Consider the following 15,852-nt stretch of genomic DNA (forward strand, 5'->3'; position numbering starts at 1 on the left):
AAGATGGAATTTGCATTTTTAAAAATGTTTTCCTAATCAACCTATTCAGAGATGTTATTACATATTTCTAGAGCAGGTGGGTCTTAAACCCAGGCCTCCTAGCTCAGAGATAGGGGCATCACCACTGCACCAGAAGAACAACCATGGAAGTTGCACTTCTCACTTTTCCTATAGAATAATGGTATAATCAACTGCAGCAGTGCCATCCAAGCAGAACATTTACAAATAACTGAAGTGCAACAAAAAAGAAAAACATTTTTCTTGTTTACACACTAACATTTCTGAAGTAATCGTGCCGAGATGAGTGCCACAAATCAGTTCAGTCAACTGGGCTTATGAAAGGTAATTTCCTGCTCAATGAAAGCTGAATATTAGCAAAAGCTTCCCCGAGCATCAACAGCAAAAAATATAAACTCAGTGTGGACAACACAACCAGGACAGGATGGGATGGAGGGACAATTTAAAAAGGAAGGGGAAAAAAAAACTTGAATGTTAAAGCAAATTCTGAACATTTGCTAAAGAATAAAGCAAGTAAATAATTCATATTGCAAGTGACTGGTGGGGAAAGGGAGGCTGACAGAAGAGCTGGAAAAGACAAAGTAATATTTACCTCAAAAGTGGTAAGTAAATAGAACAACCAGTAAATCTGAGAGATCCGCACCTTTCACAATCAATGCAAAAACGTACTGATTTTGCAATAATTTTACCTGAGATCAGCATGATGATACTTTTCCTCAGTAAATTTGATGCATTACACAGTGTCGAATAAAGCTAAACAGGACTGCGATAAACTGAAGGTGGTACAATAGCAGGTCAGCCAATTGGCATTCCAAGTATAACCAATTACAAATTTACAAGCGATTTTTAGAAACAAGATTTTGGCATAGATGAATGGGATCTAAAACAGAGTTTAACCTATTGTCCTAGATGAAAAATACATATCTTTGGAATCAATCATTTTTCTAATAGATGGCGATGATTCAAACTTTTTCAGTTAGAAGCATTCACAACCATTGTCATAAGCTAAGCAGAAAATCAGATAGTAATGTTCAGAGGAAAATTATAATTACATCATTCCGTACAGGTAAAGGATGGAATGCTATTGTAATTCAAATATTTGTTGGTCAAAATCATGCAAAATTTTCACAACAACACTATACTGATCCTACTGCAATATCTGCTGTAACTGCTAGCTTGAATTGGCATCCTTCTCCTCAGTCAGTTCAATTTTATTCAAAGTCAGAGATTTCAGAACTGTTCTTGGAAGATTCACCACAGGTTAGAAAAAAAAAATTGATGCAAGATGTATACTTCAAAAAAAAGTTATGTTAGTTTAAACTAACATTATTTCTTAAAAATAGTTAAACAAAACAAAATAAAGTACCCATGCAGTTAAAACTGCAGGTATTATCAAGCAGATAAACCAGTACTGTGGTCAAATATGGTAATTATTACATGCCGTTATACATATAGACTTTCACTTTCTTCATATTTCAAAAATAAAAACCTAAGCATTCACAACACCAAGCTATAATTTGTCAAATAAAGCTAGTTGATATTCACTAACAATAATGTGCTCCACAATATCAAAATTGGCACAAGTAACTGATAATTGTACAATAACATTCTGTTCATTTATGACAATTTTAATAGAGAGCATTATGAATCACTTACAAAAGTGAGAAAAATCATATATATGTTTGCACTAACCAATTCCTAATTGATAAAAGTCTCTTTTGTGCTCGTTTCCTTTTCTACCCACACTCACTGAAATAAGAGGCCTACAGCTCCAGGGTAAAAGCCAAAAAGTGCCATTAGCTTTAAAAATGTACTGCAGGAAATGAATAAATTATTTTGAAGAGGGTACAAAATGCTGGCTCCAGAAAGTGTTTCTTAGAATCATATTTTTCTAATAAAAATTACATATATATAGAAATCGAAATCAGTTTTATACGTTGAAAAACCGCATTTTATCCACTTTGGAGGAGCACGCACTTTCGCAAATACCGTGCTTATAAGCAAGCTATCGCACAAATTACTGAATAGAAAGCTATAAAGCAACATTGATAAATAAGAGATTCTAATAAATCTTTAAGCCAGGAAATAGGCAAGAATGGCCTACACAAGTCGACTACTTCAATGAGGCTGACGAGCTTCCAGCAAAAGGGCATGCAATGAGTTTAGCTCTTTTTCTTATAATTAAAAAAGTACACTTCTTTAAAAGAAAACAAGCGGCATGTAACACAGATGAGAAACAGGACAACACCAGGTCTCTGCTCACCTCATCAGCACTAAGTTCTTCCATTCTTTCAGTATATTGTTCCTTTTCGTTAAAACCTTACTTTTTTTAACAAAAGTGCATAGTTTATCTCAAACTATTTTAATAAACATAAATAAACGTTACTGCTGATCAGGAAGAAGGGGAAAAAAAAATGCCTTTCTTTTATTTTCCCCAATGCCCCGTGGCCTCTGTAAGGGAGGCCCCTGCCTTTGGCACAAAGTCTCTTATTCATCAAAACAACACCGGCGCCATTTTGAATCGATCACGTGACGCGGCGCGCGCCCCCGTTGGCAACAGCCAATGGCCGGCCCGTGAGCGCGCGCCCTCGCCGCCCCGGCCAATCAGGAGGGAGCACGGCCGGCGCCGAGCTACGATTGGATCAGAAATGGGCTAAAGACGAGAAGCGAGGCCGGAACCTCGCCAGAGTCCCCTGGAGAGGGGATGTGGTGGCGCGGGAGGAACGTGCTGCCCTGAATGGGAATCCTTGAGTTCGTTTTATTTTCTATCCTGCCTCAGTTTAGTTGAATATCGAGGTTTGAAGCAGGCGACCTCTTAGGGATGGTGCAGACCTAACTACGCACCCTTCTAAAGTGTCCCGACTTCTCAACATCTTTTTCCTGTTTATTTTTACAGCTGTGGCCTAGGTGGGCAACGCCGTCAGTCCCGGCTCTCTCCAGAAATAAAAAGAGGAAGTGCCAGAGATCCACAGAGTGGGGGGGCGCAGAGAGAGAGAGAGAACAGCTAATGTTTCGAGTCTAATGGCTTCGGAACTTTCTGCAAATAGCCAAGTGCAAAAATCAAGGCTGACACTGTCTTGTATTCTGAGGCAGTGCTGCATGTTTGGAGGTGCCCTCTTTCAGATGAGATGAGAACTAAAATACCTCTAGCCTCCCCAGTGGATACCGAAGTTTGTCTGATACAATTCTAAAGAAAAAACCATGACAATTACAGTAGGTAAGGCAGCATCCAGGGAGAGAGAGCAAACAAATAATTCGAGTCTAAATGACTCTGTCAGAGCTGGTAAAGATTCATCTGGACTCAACTTGCTCGTTATTTTCAGCACAGATTTCAGCATCTGCAGTAATTTGTTTCCCAGTTCTGAAGAAGCATGGTAGTGTTCTGCCTGGTGTCCTGGTCAATATTTATCCCTCCATAAACAACACCAAGTCAAACAATCTGGGTTCTTTTAAAGTTACTGTGAAGCAGCTTGGTGTGTGCCTGTTGGTTGCTGTGTTTCTAACTATGGCCATTCTTCTAAAAAATTTTAATTGGCTCAAATTTGTTATGATATAGTGTGGTAATGAAAGGTACCTCATGAATAGAAGCCTTTTTGTAGAATAGATAAAGGTAATGACTGCCTTCACCACTGTCCTCTCCACACAAAGTAAAAATGTCATGGCCCTGCTCTCTCAGTAGAGAGAGAAAACTGGTGGTGACTTCACCTGAGTGTCACTCTGCCTCTGGTGAGGGGAGAAGTTGACATTGTCATGGTAACCTCAGTTAGTGTGGGGAATTGAATCTGTGCTGTAGGTATTACTCTGTATTGCAATCCAACTGAGCTAAATAACTAATCTAACATTCTGCATGTAGTAGCTTAGCAAATTTAGCTATGTCCAAGTACATCTGAAAGTACAAGATTCTCTCTGAATTGCAAGAATGACAGTAGAAATAGACACACAAAGTATTGGAAAATGGTTAGAACAGAAGTGCCAGCCTACAACTTTGTGTGGCTGTAGCTGAATCTCCTAGTGTTATTATTTGTATATTGTCAATGCTTTCAGCTGCATAAAATTGTGGCATGACTAATGTTAGTGGGAAAATGCATCAGACTTAATTTAAGATCCTGAGTAAGCCATTTGTTGCCCCTCACTCACTTTGCTATTCAATAACAGCATAGCTGATTTTATTGTCACACCTGCCTCTGATCACCATTGATTAGTTGTTAGTCAAGAATCTATCTATCTCTACGTTGGCTGTTGTGATGCAGTGGTAATGTCCCTACTCTGGAACCAAGAAACTTGGAGTCAAGTCCAACCTGCTCCTGTGTGTAATAATATCTTTGAAATAGAAAATAGTTTCTATCTCTGATGTATTAAATGATTCCACTCTATGGTCCCTTGGGGAGAGAGAGCTCCAAGGACTCTCGAGCTTCAAAGGAAAAAAAATCCTCTTCATTTGTGTTAAATAGATGACCCCTTATTCTTAAACTATTGCTCAGCTTACTGTCCCTATAAGGGGAAAAATCCTTTCAGTTTTCATTCTGTTATGTCCCCTCAGGCTGTTATATGCTCCAATCAGCTCAACTCTTGTTCTGTTAAACTCCAATGGATACCGAACCAGCATGTTCAACCCTTCCTTGTTAGGTAACGGCCAGTCAGTCAAAATGGTGTTTTATAAATTTCTACTTTAGAAACAAAAACACGCTGACTCCAAAGCAAAACACAAACAGACTATAAACAAGGCCTCACACCTAACATGCATTGTCTGACCTAAAATGCCACCTTTTCTTTACACTGATGAAACCTTTAGTTCTCTCAGGACAGTGACTTGAAAGGAATTCAGGGATTTGCATATACATATTAATCAATTAAAACCTTCTAACTGATTAAAGATTTAACAGCATCTTCAGTTTAATACATCCTCATCAATGGTGTGGCCCTTTGATCTTTTTACTTATAAATTCTGTGGCTGATGCTACCTTTCTCACTAACACCTGAAGAATGAGCGAGGCTTCGAAAGCTTATGTTTTCAAATAAACCTGTTGGACTATAACCTGGTGTCGTGTGATTTTTGACCAGGTCTCAGTTGAGTGAACATTCTCAGAACTATTTCTACACAATTTGCATCCTTTCTAAATAAGGAGATGAAAACTGTGCTTAAACCTTCAGATGTAGCCTTATCAATGCTCTATACAACTGTAGCAAGCAGCCATGCTCATGAAAAAGAAAAGAGGTCACATAAGAGTATGGATAAAAGTACTGTTGTAAATGTAGCAGATGGAATATAATATGGAGGAATGTGAAGTTATCCACACTGGAAGGTAAAAATAGAATATTTTGTAAAGGTGCGAGACTAGTCAATGCCATTCCTCAGAATTACCTGGGTGTCCTTGCGCATGAATCAGAGAATGTTCACATGTAAGTTTTTTTCTTAATTTGTTCATTGTGGTCATACTATGGCTTCAAGAGGTGTATTTTGTCCTTTTTTCATGAAGGTTGAGACAGAGATGGTGAGCAGTCTGCTTCATAGTCCATAAAATAAACAGCTTGTGAGGCCTTGAATAACATAGTGTGGAGCTGGAAAAGCAGCTCCTCCAGCTCCAGGCAGCATCAGAGGAGCAGGAAAGTTATCGTTTTGAGTCGAGACCCTTCTTCAGAGGCCTTGGGTGTTTTTTTTAACGTTAGAACAATAGAAGCACCCTGAATAAGTGGGGAAGAGCTCCCACAGAACCATGACTTTTGGTTTTAGCTTTCAGTAGTTGCTGAAGTCTTGAAGCTGGATGTGGACGCTCTTACTCCTCTCTCTGTTACACCTAAAAGCTGGGGTTCTCATCCTGCTGTGAGTATTGCATGTGAGACAATCTATTTTACTGACTTTGCCTTTGCCAAGTGTGTGTTTATGGCATGTTACTATATAGGAACAGTTAATTAGGAGTAGTTAATACACACATTATTTTATTACGAATTTTAATGGAGTTATTGTTAAGCCAATTCTTTTATTTTTATTTTGTCTGTATTTTAAATGTGGTGGAAAAATAAAGTGTGTTTTGCTTAAAGTCAAGTAGTTTGACCAATCAAATTGCATCTAGAGCACAATGCCTTACACTTACCTAGGGTCAAGGCTATCTTCTTAAAATATTTTGAGGAAGTTTGGTCTGGTCCATAACAACAGGATGAGGGCATCAATGGCTGGGTCAGAATTTATTGCCTATCCCTAATTATCCAGAGGACAGTATCGGCACAGGTTTGGAGGGCTGAAGGGCCTGTTCCTGTGTTGTATTGTTCTGAAGAGTCAACCACATTGCCGTGTGGGTTTGGAGCCACACATAGGCCACACCAGGTAAGAATGGTATTTTCCTTCCCTAAAAATGGGTTTTTCCCGACAATTGATTCATGGTTATCATTGGACTCTTAATTTCCAGAATTTTTTTTAATTAAACTTGAATCCACCATCTGCCATGGTTGGATTCAAACCGGGGTCCTCAGAATCTTTGCCCTGAAGCTCTTCAAACACATTCTGAAGCAATATCACTACTACAGCCACGTCTCCACCTTTCTGTCCCTACAACATTACCTAGGTCTCTGGATTAACAGGCCGGTAATAATGCCACTAGGCCATCACCTCCCCAGTGCACTAGTATGTTTGGAAAGGAAATAGTGCGTTAGCCTTTATTACAAAGTGATTGGAGAATAAACTCAGAATTCTTACTCCAATTATGGATGACATTGGTAGGGCTATGTCTGGAGCCTTTTACAATATTATGATCTCCTTACCTAAAGACAAACGTAATTTGTTGGAGGTAGTGCGGTTAATGTTCATAAGGCTGAATTCTGGGATGAGGGAATTGTCCCAAGTGATTGAGGAGCATAGGCCTACATTCACTAGAATTTAAAAGACTAGTAGCGATCCCATGAAAATATAAAAGCATTCTTTAGGTGCTTGACAAATTAGATGGTAGGATAATGTTTCCCATCACTGTGAAGATTATGACAACAGGTCTCAGACTCTGAATAAGTTAATTAGCTGTTCAGGACTAGGAATAAGCGGTTTCTTCATTCAAAACATTGTGAATCATTGCAGCTTTCTTCCCCGGCGTTACTGAGTACACGATAATGAATATATGCAAGGTAGAAATTGATAAATGTCTAGATATTAGTGGAAACAGGAATGTAGAGATAATGTGGGAAATGAAGTGGACTCAAAGATCAGCCTTGATGTTATTAAATGATGTAGAAGGTTCAAAGAAGGCTTATTCCTGCAATCATTTTTAATGTTAGGTAAAACTATTTCTGTGTATACATTTATTTAAGAAACCTCTATCACATTCTTTGATCAGCAAAGTAAAGCACCTAAGGCAACCAGAAACACACAGCATACCCTGCTTTTCATCATATTATTTTATCAACAAATACACAAAAAGTACATAAATGTGCACTGACTACAACAACTAACACCTTTCATTTGTACAGTGCCTTTAATATGGTTTGACTTCCCAAGGTACAACATCAAGCCATTTTCAAATATAATTTGACAACAAGATACCAAAGGAGACATTAGGACAGATGATCAAAAGTGCGATTGAAGAGAGTAGGAACTAGATTGAAGACAGAGCTGACAATGGTGGAGAAATAGAAATAAGATTGCAATAGACATCAAAAGTAGAAAAATGCAGAGATCATGGGGATGCAGTTATGAGGCTGGAGGAAGTTACAGAGATAAGAAGGTGGGGTCAGGGGAATGGTGCAAGATGGTAGAGGGTTTTGAAAACAGGCATGAGAATTTTTATTCATGCCATTTCAAGAGCAGGAGGCAATAGACATCAGTAAGATCAAGGGGATGGGCGAACAAGACCTGATACAAGCAGCACAATAGAGTTTTAAAGAGCTCAAGTTTATGGAGAGTGGACAAGGGGAGCTAGGGGAGTGTTAGAATCTTCAAACGTAGAGGTAACAAATGTTGATATTAGGCCCAATAACTCTATTATCTAATTTTTATTTACTAATCAGAAATGCAATTAGCTATCAGAGATAGTAGGGACTGCAGATGCTGGAGAATCCGAGACAACAAGGTGCAGGGCTGGATGAACACAGCAGGCCAAGCAGCATCATAGGAGCAGAGAGGCTGACGTTTCGGGCCTAGACCCTTCATGTTACCAATGAAGCTCTGTACAAATAGGTACATTGCATTGACATGAAATAGTTTGATATATTCCATGACGAAATAGAAGTCTGTCCAAGTGCCTTATTTTGAAAATGTTTTCTTCTAAGAACATCTTAACGATCTTAAGACAACAACAAAGTCATTCAGTAACATTCCGTATCGGGCAAGTGTTGACTTGTATTCTGTGTTATCAGCTTACTGAACTTCTTTCCAAGAATTGTACTGCAATGTCAAATGGGTTGAAAAAACACTTTACAACACTAGTAACAAATGTATTACGTATGAGTATTTCCTTTATGTGATGCTTTAGTCAATTAATCAATTTAAAATAAATGAAGGGTCTAGGCCCGAAACGTCAGCCTCTCTGCTCCTATGATGCTGCTTGGCCTGCTGTGTTCATCCAGCCCTGCACCTTGTTGTCATGCAATTAGCTATGTCTGGATTCCCAAAGTAGCCATAAATGATGAGCAACTAACATAGTGGAAAGCACTAGGTCAGAAAGAAATTGTAGTTATTTAGTACCTTCTTATGCACTTTGGGCTTTGCAGTGTATTTCATAACCAAAGCATTATACCTGAAATGTAATAATTTACTATGTTAACATGTCAAGTGGGATGTGTGCAAAAGGAGATTCCCCAAGCAATGAATGAAATATATGATCAGTTATCTTAATTCTTTTATTGCATGAGTATTCAAGTATTCCTCATAACAGCTACTTTTACTCTTTCAATCATTCTGAATATATAGAGACTCATTTAGAGACAAATCATTAAAATGATTAATGATTTGTCAACAGTGCTATCAAGTGGCATTGAATCAGCAATAATCTGCTCACGGATGCTCAGTTCAGGTTTCACCAGGGCCACTCAGATGCTGACCATGTTACAGCCTTGGTCCAAACATACACTAAGGAACAGAACTCAAGGGGTGAGGTGAGAGTGACTGCCCTTGATATCAAGGCCGCATTTGACTGAGTGTAATAACAAGAAGATCTAGAGAAAACTAAAGTCAGAGAGAATCAGGGAGCAACTCTCCGTTGGTTGGAGCCATACCTGCCATGAAGAAAAATAACTGTGGTTGTTGGAGTTCCACCATGTCAGGCATGGAACATCACTGTGGAGAAATGGAAAGTGTCCTAGGTCCAAACATCTTCACAAGCTTCATCAATGATCTTTCCTCCACAAGAAGGTCAGAAATGGGGATCTTCAATGTTGATTGAACAATGTTCAGTCCTGTTCATGACTATCCAGATACTGAAGAAAATGCACCAAGTCCTCAATAACATGCAGTCTTGGGATGATGAGTAGCAAGTGCTCAACTCTGACTCCCTACAGTCAATCTGCCATGTATAAGGTGTTAGTCAGAAATGTGACGGAATACTCCCCAATATCCTGAATAATTGCAGCTCCAACAAGACTCAAGAAGCTTAACACCAATCAGAACAAAGCGGTCCATTTGATTGGTACCCCATCCATTACCTTGAACAATGACTCTCTTGACCCCACACAGGGGGAGCAGTGTATCATCATTGAGAGCTGTCTCTTAATTCAAGAATAACATCTACCCAGGGTCTTGATTTCTACCATGAGTTCTGATGTGATTGAACAGGCCTACGCCCCTTGACCTGTAGACCTTTCAGCACATGGGCCAATACATACTACGCCATTTTGGGATTTGAAATGCAGGATTTACTTCATCTGTATTTATCAACTATACAAGTTCCACTGGAAGGCTTCTTCAACAGCACTTTCCAAACCCATAACTCACACCATCTAAGATGTCAAGAGAAACAGATACATGGAAACACCACCACCTGAAAGTTCCCCTCCAAGCCACTCACCATCCTGATTTGGAAATGTATTGCTGTTTCTTCGCTATGGCTGGGTCAAAATCCTTGATCTACGTTCCTAAATCACACTGGGTGTACCTACACCACATGGACTGCAGTTGTTCAAGAAGGCAGCTCACCACCACCTTCTCTACAAATGGGCAATAAATGAAATGATGGGTTAGCCAGCAAACCCATATCATGTAAAAGAATAATTCTTTTTTAAAATCATACTGTATATTGCTGGTAATATGTTTATTTTAAATTGATTAATTGACTAAAGCATCACATAAAGGAAATACTCATACGTAATACATTTGTTACTAGTGTTGTAAAGTGTGTTTTCAACCCATTTGACATTGCAGTACAATTCTTGGAAAGAAGTTCAGTAAGCTGATAACACAGAATACAAGTCAACACTTGCCCTATACGGAATGTTACTGAATGACTTTGTTGTTGTCTTAAGATCGTTAAGATGTTCTTAGAAGAAAACATTTTCAAAATAAGGCACTTGGACAGACTTCTATTTCGTCATGGAATATATCAAACTATTTCATGTCAATGCAATGTACCTATTTGTACAGAGCTTCATTGGTAACATTCCAAGTTGGAAAATTCAAAGTCAATTCTGGGACCCAAGCACATTAACTGGGCTGTCAATTCTGTGCCCTGCTGAAAGAATGCAACATTTCCAAATAAACCTGACCTGAGATGTTAACCCAAAATCTATCCCATCCATCTGTCCTGGTCATTTTGATTGATGTTAAAAAACTTCACCATGCAGGAAATTATGTGACTGAAATGGTTTACATCCTGCCAGCTCAGACAAGGGAAATAATTAATTAGCTACTTTCCTTACAGACAATTGAATGATTCAGCAAGATGAATATTAAAATTCATGGAACCAAAGAATTACAGTTATAGTGTGGAAGGAGGTCATTCAGCCCTTCATGTCTCGACCTGTTCTTTAAAAAAGCCACTGAGTCCTGATCCATTGCCTTTTCCCTATCTCTCTCTTTGATGTGTATCCATTTCCTTTTATCTGTCTTCATCCATCCCTCAGGTAATACATTCCACTTCTAGCCACTCTCCGCATAAAATGGCTTTTCCTCATTGTGCCGTTAGTTCCAGTGCCAATCACCTTAAATTAGTCAGAGATAGTAGGAACTGCAGATGCTGGAGAATCTGAGACAACAAGGTGCAGAGCTGGATGAACACAGCAGGCTAAGCAGCATCATAGGAGCAGGAAGGCTGACGTTTCGGGCCTAGACCCTTCATCAGAAATGGGGGAGGGGAAGGGTGTTCTGAAATAAATAGGGAGAGATGGGGAGGCGGATAGAAGATGGATAGAGGAGAAGATAGGTGAAAAGGAAACAGACAGGTCAAAGAGGCGGGGATGGAGCCAGTAAAGGTGAGTGTAGGTGGGGAGGTAGGGAGATGCGGTGGAGGCGAAGGAATGCCATCCCCTATTCCCAATTCCTTCGCCTCTGCTGCATCTGCTCCCAGGATGAGGCATTCCACTCCCGTACATCTCAGATGGACCGCAACTTCCCCCCCTCAGTGGTCGAGAACGCCCTCCACCGTGTCTCCCACATCTCCCGCAACTCATCCCTCACACCCCATCCCCGCAATAACAACCAAAAAAGAATCCCCCTCATCCTCATGAACCACCCCACCAACCTCCGGATCCAACGCATCATCCTCCGACACTTCCGCCATCTGCAATCCAACCCCACCACCAAAGACATTTTTCCCTCCCCACCCTTATCTGTTTTCTGGAGGGACCACTCTCTCTGTGACTCCCTTGTCCGCTCCACACTCCCCTCCAGCACCACCACACCCGGCACTTTTCCCTGCAACCGCAGGAAGTGCTACACCTGCCCCCACACCTCCTCCCTCACCCCCATCCCAGGCCCCAAGAAGATGTTCACCTGCACATCTGCTAATGTGATAGACTGCATCCGCTGTACCCGTTGTGGCCTCCTCTACATCAGGGAAACCAAGCGGAGGCTTGGGGACCGCTTTGCGGAACACCTACGCTCGGTTCGCAATAAACAACTGCACCTCCCAGTCGCAAACCATTTCAACTCCCCCTCCCATTCCTCAGACGACATGTCCATCCTGGGCCTCCTGCAGTGCCACAACGATGCCACCCGAAGGTTGCAGGAACAGCAACTCCTATTCCGCTTGGGAACCCCGCAGCCCAATGGTATCAATGTGGATTTCACAAGCTTCAAAATCTCCCCTCCCCCTACCGCATCCCAAAACCAGCCCAGCTCGTCCCCACCTCCCTAACCTGTCCTTCCTCCCACCTATCCCCTCCTCCCACCTCAAGCCGCACCCCCATCTCCTACCTACTAATCTCATCCCGCCCCCTTGACCTGTCCGTCCTCCCTGGACTGACCTATCTCCTCCCTACCTCCCCACCTACACTCACCTTTACTGGTTCCATCCCCACCTCTTTGACCTGTCTGTCTCCTCTCCACCTATCTTCTCCTCTATCCATCTTCTATCCGCCTCCCCCTCTCTCCCTATTTATTTCAGAACCCCCTTCCCCTCCCCCATTTCTGATGAAGGGTCTAGGCCCGAAACGGCAGCCTTCCTGCTCCTCTGATGCTGCTTGGCCTGCTGTGTTCATCCAGCTCTGCACCTTAAATTAGTCCTTCGGTTCTTTACTCTGCCAATAGGTGGGAACAGTTTCTCGTTTTCTAGTTTCTCCAGAACACTCACGAATTGAACACCTACACCTCTCAACCTTCTCCACTCCAAAGAGAGTAAACCCAGTTTTTCAAACCACCCATTTCATTGAAGTCCTTCAACCCTGGAAACAATGAGATGAATTTTCCAGGCCATAGTCCGACCCTGGGTAAAGAGATGGAAGGGTGGAGGAGCCCACCCATGCTTGCAATGCTGCTTCACAGCAATTTGCCATTACCAACCTGATTTATCACAATGTAAGCCATTAATGTGTCACTGTATTATTCCAAGGAGCGAGGTCATCACTTTAAGGTGAGACTTCTGCCCTTTTCCAATTGGGACTTTCAGATTAGAGAGCTCTCAGCCCTATGGTTTGAGTCTTTAGCTCTGTTTCTCTCCTAGAGATGCTGCCAGCTGAGTTTCTCCAGCATTCTTTGTGTTTGTCCTCTGTTTGTACAACTTGCCTGAATTCCTAAACCCCACTCACTGGACAAACATTTTCCTCATTTCTGACCATGATTTACGTCCAACATTAAGCCTTCAGAAAATTGCTTCGATTTGCAAAAAGGGAATCGATTTTGTTTTTGACTCAAGCAACTGTACACATTCCTATATTACACAAATGAGCCAAATATTTCCTTGTTCAGCACCTCAGTAACTGAAGTGGAATAATACAGTGACACATTAATGGCTTACATTGTGATAAATCAGGTTGGTAATGGCATAGCTCGGCGCAAAATAGACTGGCAAAGTCTCAGCTCACTGAACGCTAAAAATAGAAGGAAACAAATTCTACTTGTACCAGGAGCAGGAACAAGTTGGTGACTTGGGTTGAGAACATCACATGATTTGGGGCTGGGTAAGTTCCTTGACGATTGTTCTCAAGGTTTCACCCGTCGAGTAATGATGGGTTACAGTTTTGCAATTTTGCAGCTGATGCACTGTGTTTGATTTACTAAGAGTGAGAAGTGGGACTCAAGCTGCAGAAATCATTACCTTTCAAGATGTTCCTCTGGCAGCCTTCCATTGCAACACCACATTGTGCAATGAGCATGTGATGGAGCAGGAAAAGCAGATCATCTCACAGTTATTGCACTGGCCAGGGGAAGGCTTTCCAAACATTTTCTCATTATGACCCCATCTTGGAAATATATCATCATTCCTTCACTGTCACTGGGACAAAATCCTAGAATTTAATCCCTAAGGGCATTGTGGGTCATGCAGCACAGAAACACACCCTTGGTTCAACCAGTCCATACCGACCAATTTTCCCAAACTAAATTAGTCCCAGTTGCCTGTGTTTGGCCCATATCCCTCGAAACATAGCTTATTCATGTACTTATATAAATATCTTTTAAACATTGTTACTGTACCTGCATCCACCACTTCCTCTGGATGTTCATTCCACACGCGAACCACTCTCTGTGTAAAAAAAAATTGCCCCTCGTCTTTTTTAAATCTTTCTCCTCTCACCTTAAAAATATACCCCCCTAGTCTTGAAATCCCCCACCCTAGGGAAAAGGCACCTGCCATTCACCTTATCTGTATCCCTTATTATTTTATAAACCTCTATAAGGTCATCCTTCAACCTCCTATGCTCCAGTGAAAAAAGTCCCAGACTATCCAACCTTTCCTGATAGCTCAAACCCTCCATTCCCAGCAACATCCCGGGGTATCTCTTCTGAACCCTTTCGTGCTTAATAATATCCTTCATATAACAGAAAGACCAGAACTGGACACAGTAATCCAGAAGAGGCCTCACCGACATCCATGCAACCTCAACGTAACTTCCCAACCCCTATACTCAAAGGTCTGAGAAATGAAGGCAAGCGTGCTAAATGCTAGGGTCAACCTACAGCACATGGACCGTGGTGGTTCAAGAAGGCAGCTCACCACCACCTTCTCAAGGGCAACTAGGGGTGGGCAATAAACGCTGACTCAGCCAGCGATGCCCACATCCCATCGAACAAAGAAAGAAGTTCCAGGTTTGAAAACTGTAAAGGCATCTTGGTCACATCTGTGACATCGGGCAGGCAGGGTGGGTTACTGCAGTTATAATTCTCAAAGTTCCATGGCAGCTATCATTGCTCTGAGATCGCGATTTCAAAGTTTTAACTCATGACCCCACTAGGGGTCCCGGTCCCCACCTTGTGAAGCTCTAGGCTGCACCTTGCTCAAACTCCACCATAAATAGAGCAGAATCTTCCCTCATGAGAGAATCAGCAGAAAGAAATGGCGTAACCATCATAAAATTGGGGGGAAAAAAGAACAAAGAACTGCAGATGCTAGAAATCTGAAACAAAAACAGAAATTGTTAGAGAACCTCAGCAGGTCTGGAAGTGTCTTTGGAAAGAAATAGAGTTAACGTTTTGAATCCAGTGAACCTTCATTAGAACTCAGTTCCATTCTGATGAAGGATCACTGGAACAAAATATTAACTCCGCTTTCTCTCCACATTGAAATATTATCCCAGTTGAGAACGCAGGGGTAGTTGCTGTGGGTCTGGAGTCACATAAAGAAAATGTCAAGAAGTTAATGGGAACTTATAATTGAAATTTATCAAATTTAAAGCAAAATATTGTTACCATGGGTGAAGATGTATGCTAATTTGAGGTTTCTAACATTGCGGCTCTTTAAGAATAGCAAAACAAAAATTCCCTTTCAACATTCTAATTAGGGTTTTGAGTTATAGGTGGAACATGTTTCTAATAAAAGGAAATACAAGCCGAAACTTTGCTGCTCTGGTTGTGAATGAAATTGGAACTAGACAAAAAGTACGGTAGAGAAAGATTCCTGAAAGGCTTCCAGATTTCAAACTGAAATGTTACATTAGAGAAATCTGAAGTAATCAGACTGAGTAATGTTACACAAAAGGGAGAGAGGTGTTCCTTTTAAGTCAACAGCGGAATGGATCCTTAATGAGCAAACACTCGCAGGAATGATTGGCTAAAAAATTAATTCTGGTACTCTGTGTCCTACAGAGCAGTGTTGTTCAATACATTAGCCACAAGGCACAAGCTTACTTTTACTTCAATGATCACAACTCAACACAGCATTCTAGTTGCAAAATGATCAGAACTTTGGCAAGGCAACATAAAGTTTAAATTAGGTGATTTGGTGATGTAGACCATTAGGCCATAAGACACGGGAGCAGAGGAGGCTTTGA

At 41.1% G+C, this 15,852-nt stretch overlaps 1 protein-coding gene across 1 annotated transcript in view; it reads right to left on the reverse strand.

Annotated features, from left to right (window-relative positions):
- Positions 1-2,512: 2,512 nt before the first annotated feature.
- rbp7b (retinol binding protein 7b, cellular) overlaps positions 2,513-15,852 on the reverse strand; it is a 31,419-nt gene continuing 18,079 nt past the window's right edge. Inside the window, exon 3 of the mRNA XM_048614863.1 lies at positions 2,513-2,671. Coding sequence (XP_048470820.1) covers positions 2,513-2,671 — 159 coding nt within the window. The remainder of the gene's footprint in view (positions 2,672-15,852) is intronic.

Source organism: Rhincodon typus, chromosome 31, assembly GCF_021869965.1.
Source record: "Rhincodon typus isolate 14 chromosome 31, sRhiTyp1.1, whole genome shotgun sequence".
In the NCBI taxonomy this organism is placed as follows: Eukaryota; Metazoa; Chordata; class Chondrichthyes; order Orectolobiformes; family Rhincodontidae; genus Rhincodon; species Rhincodon typus.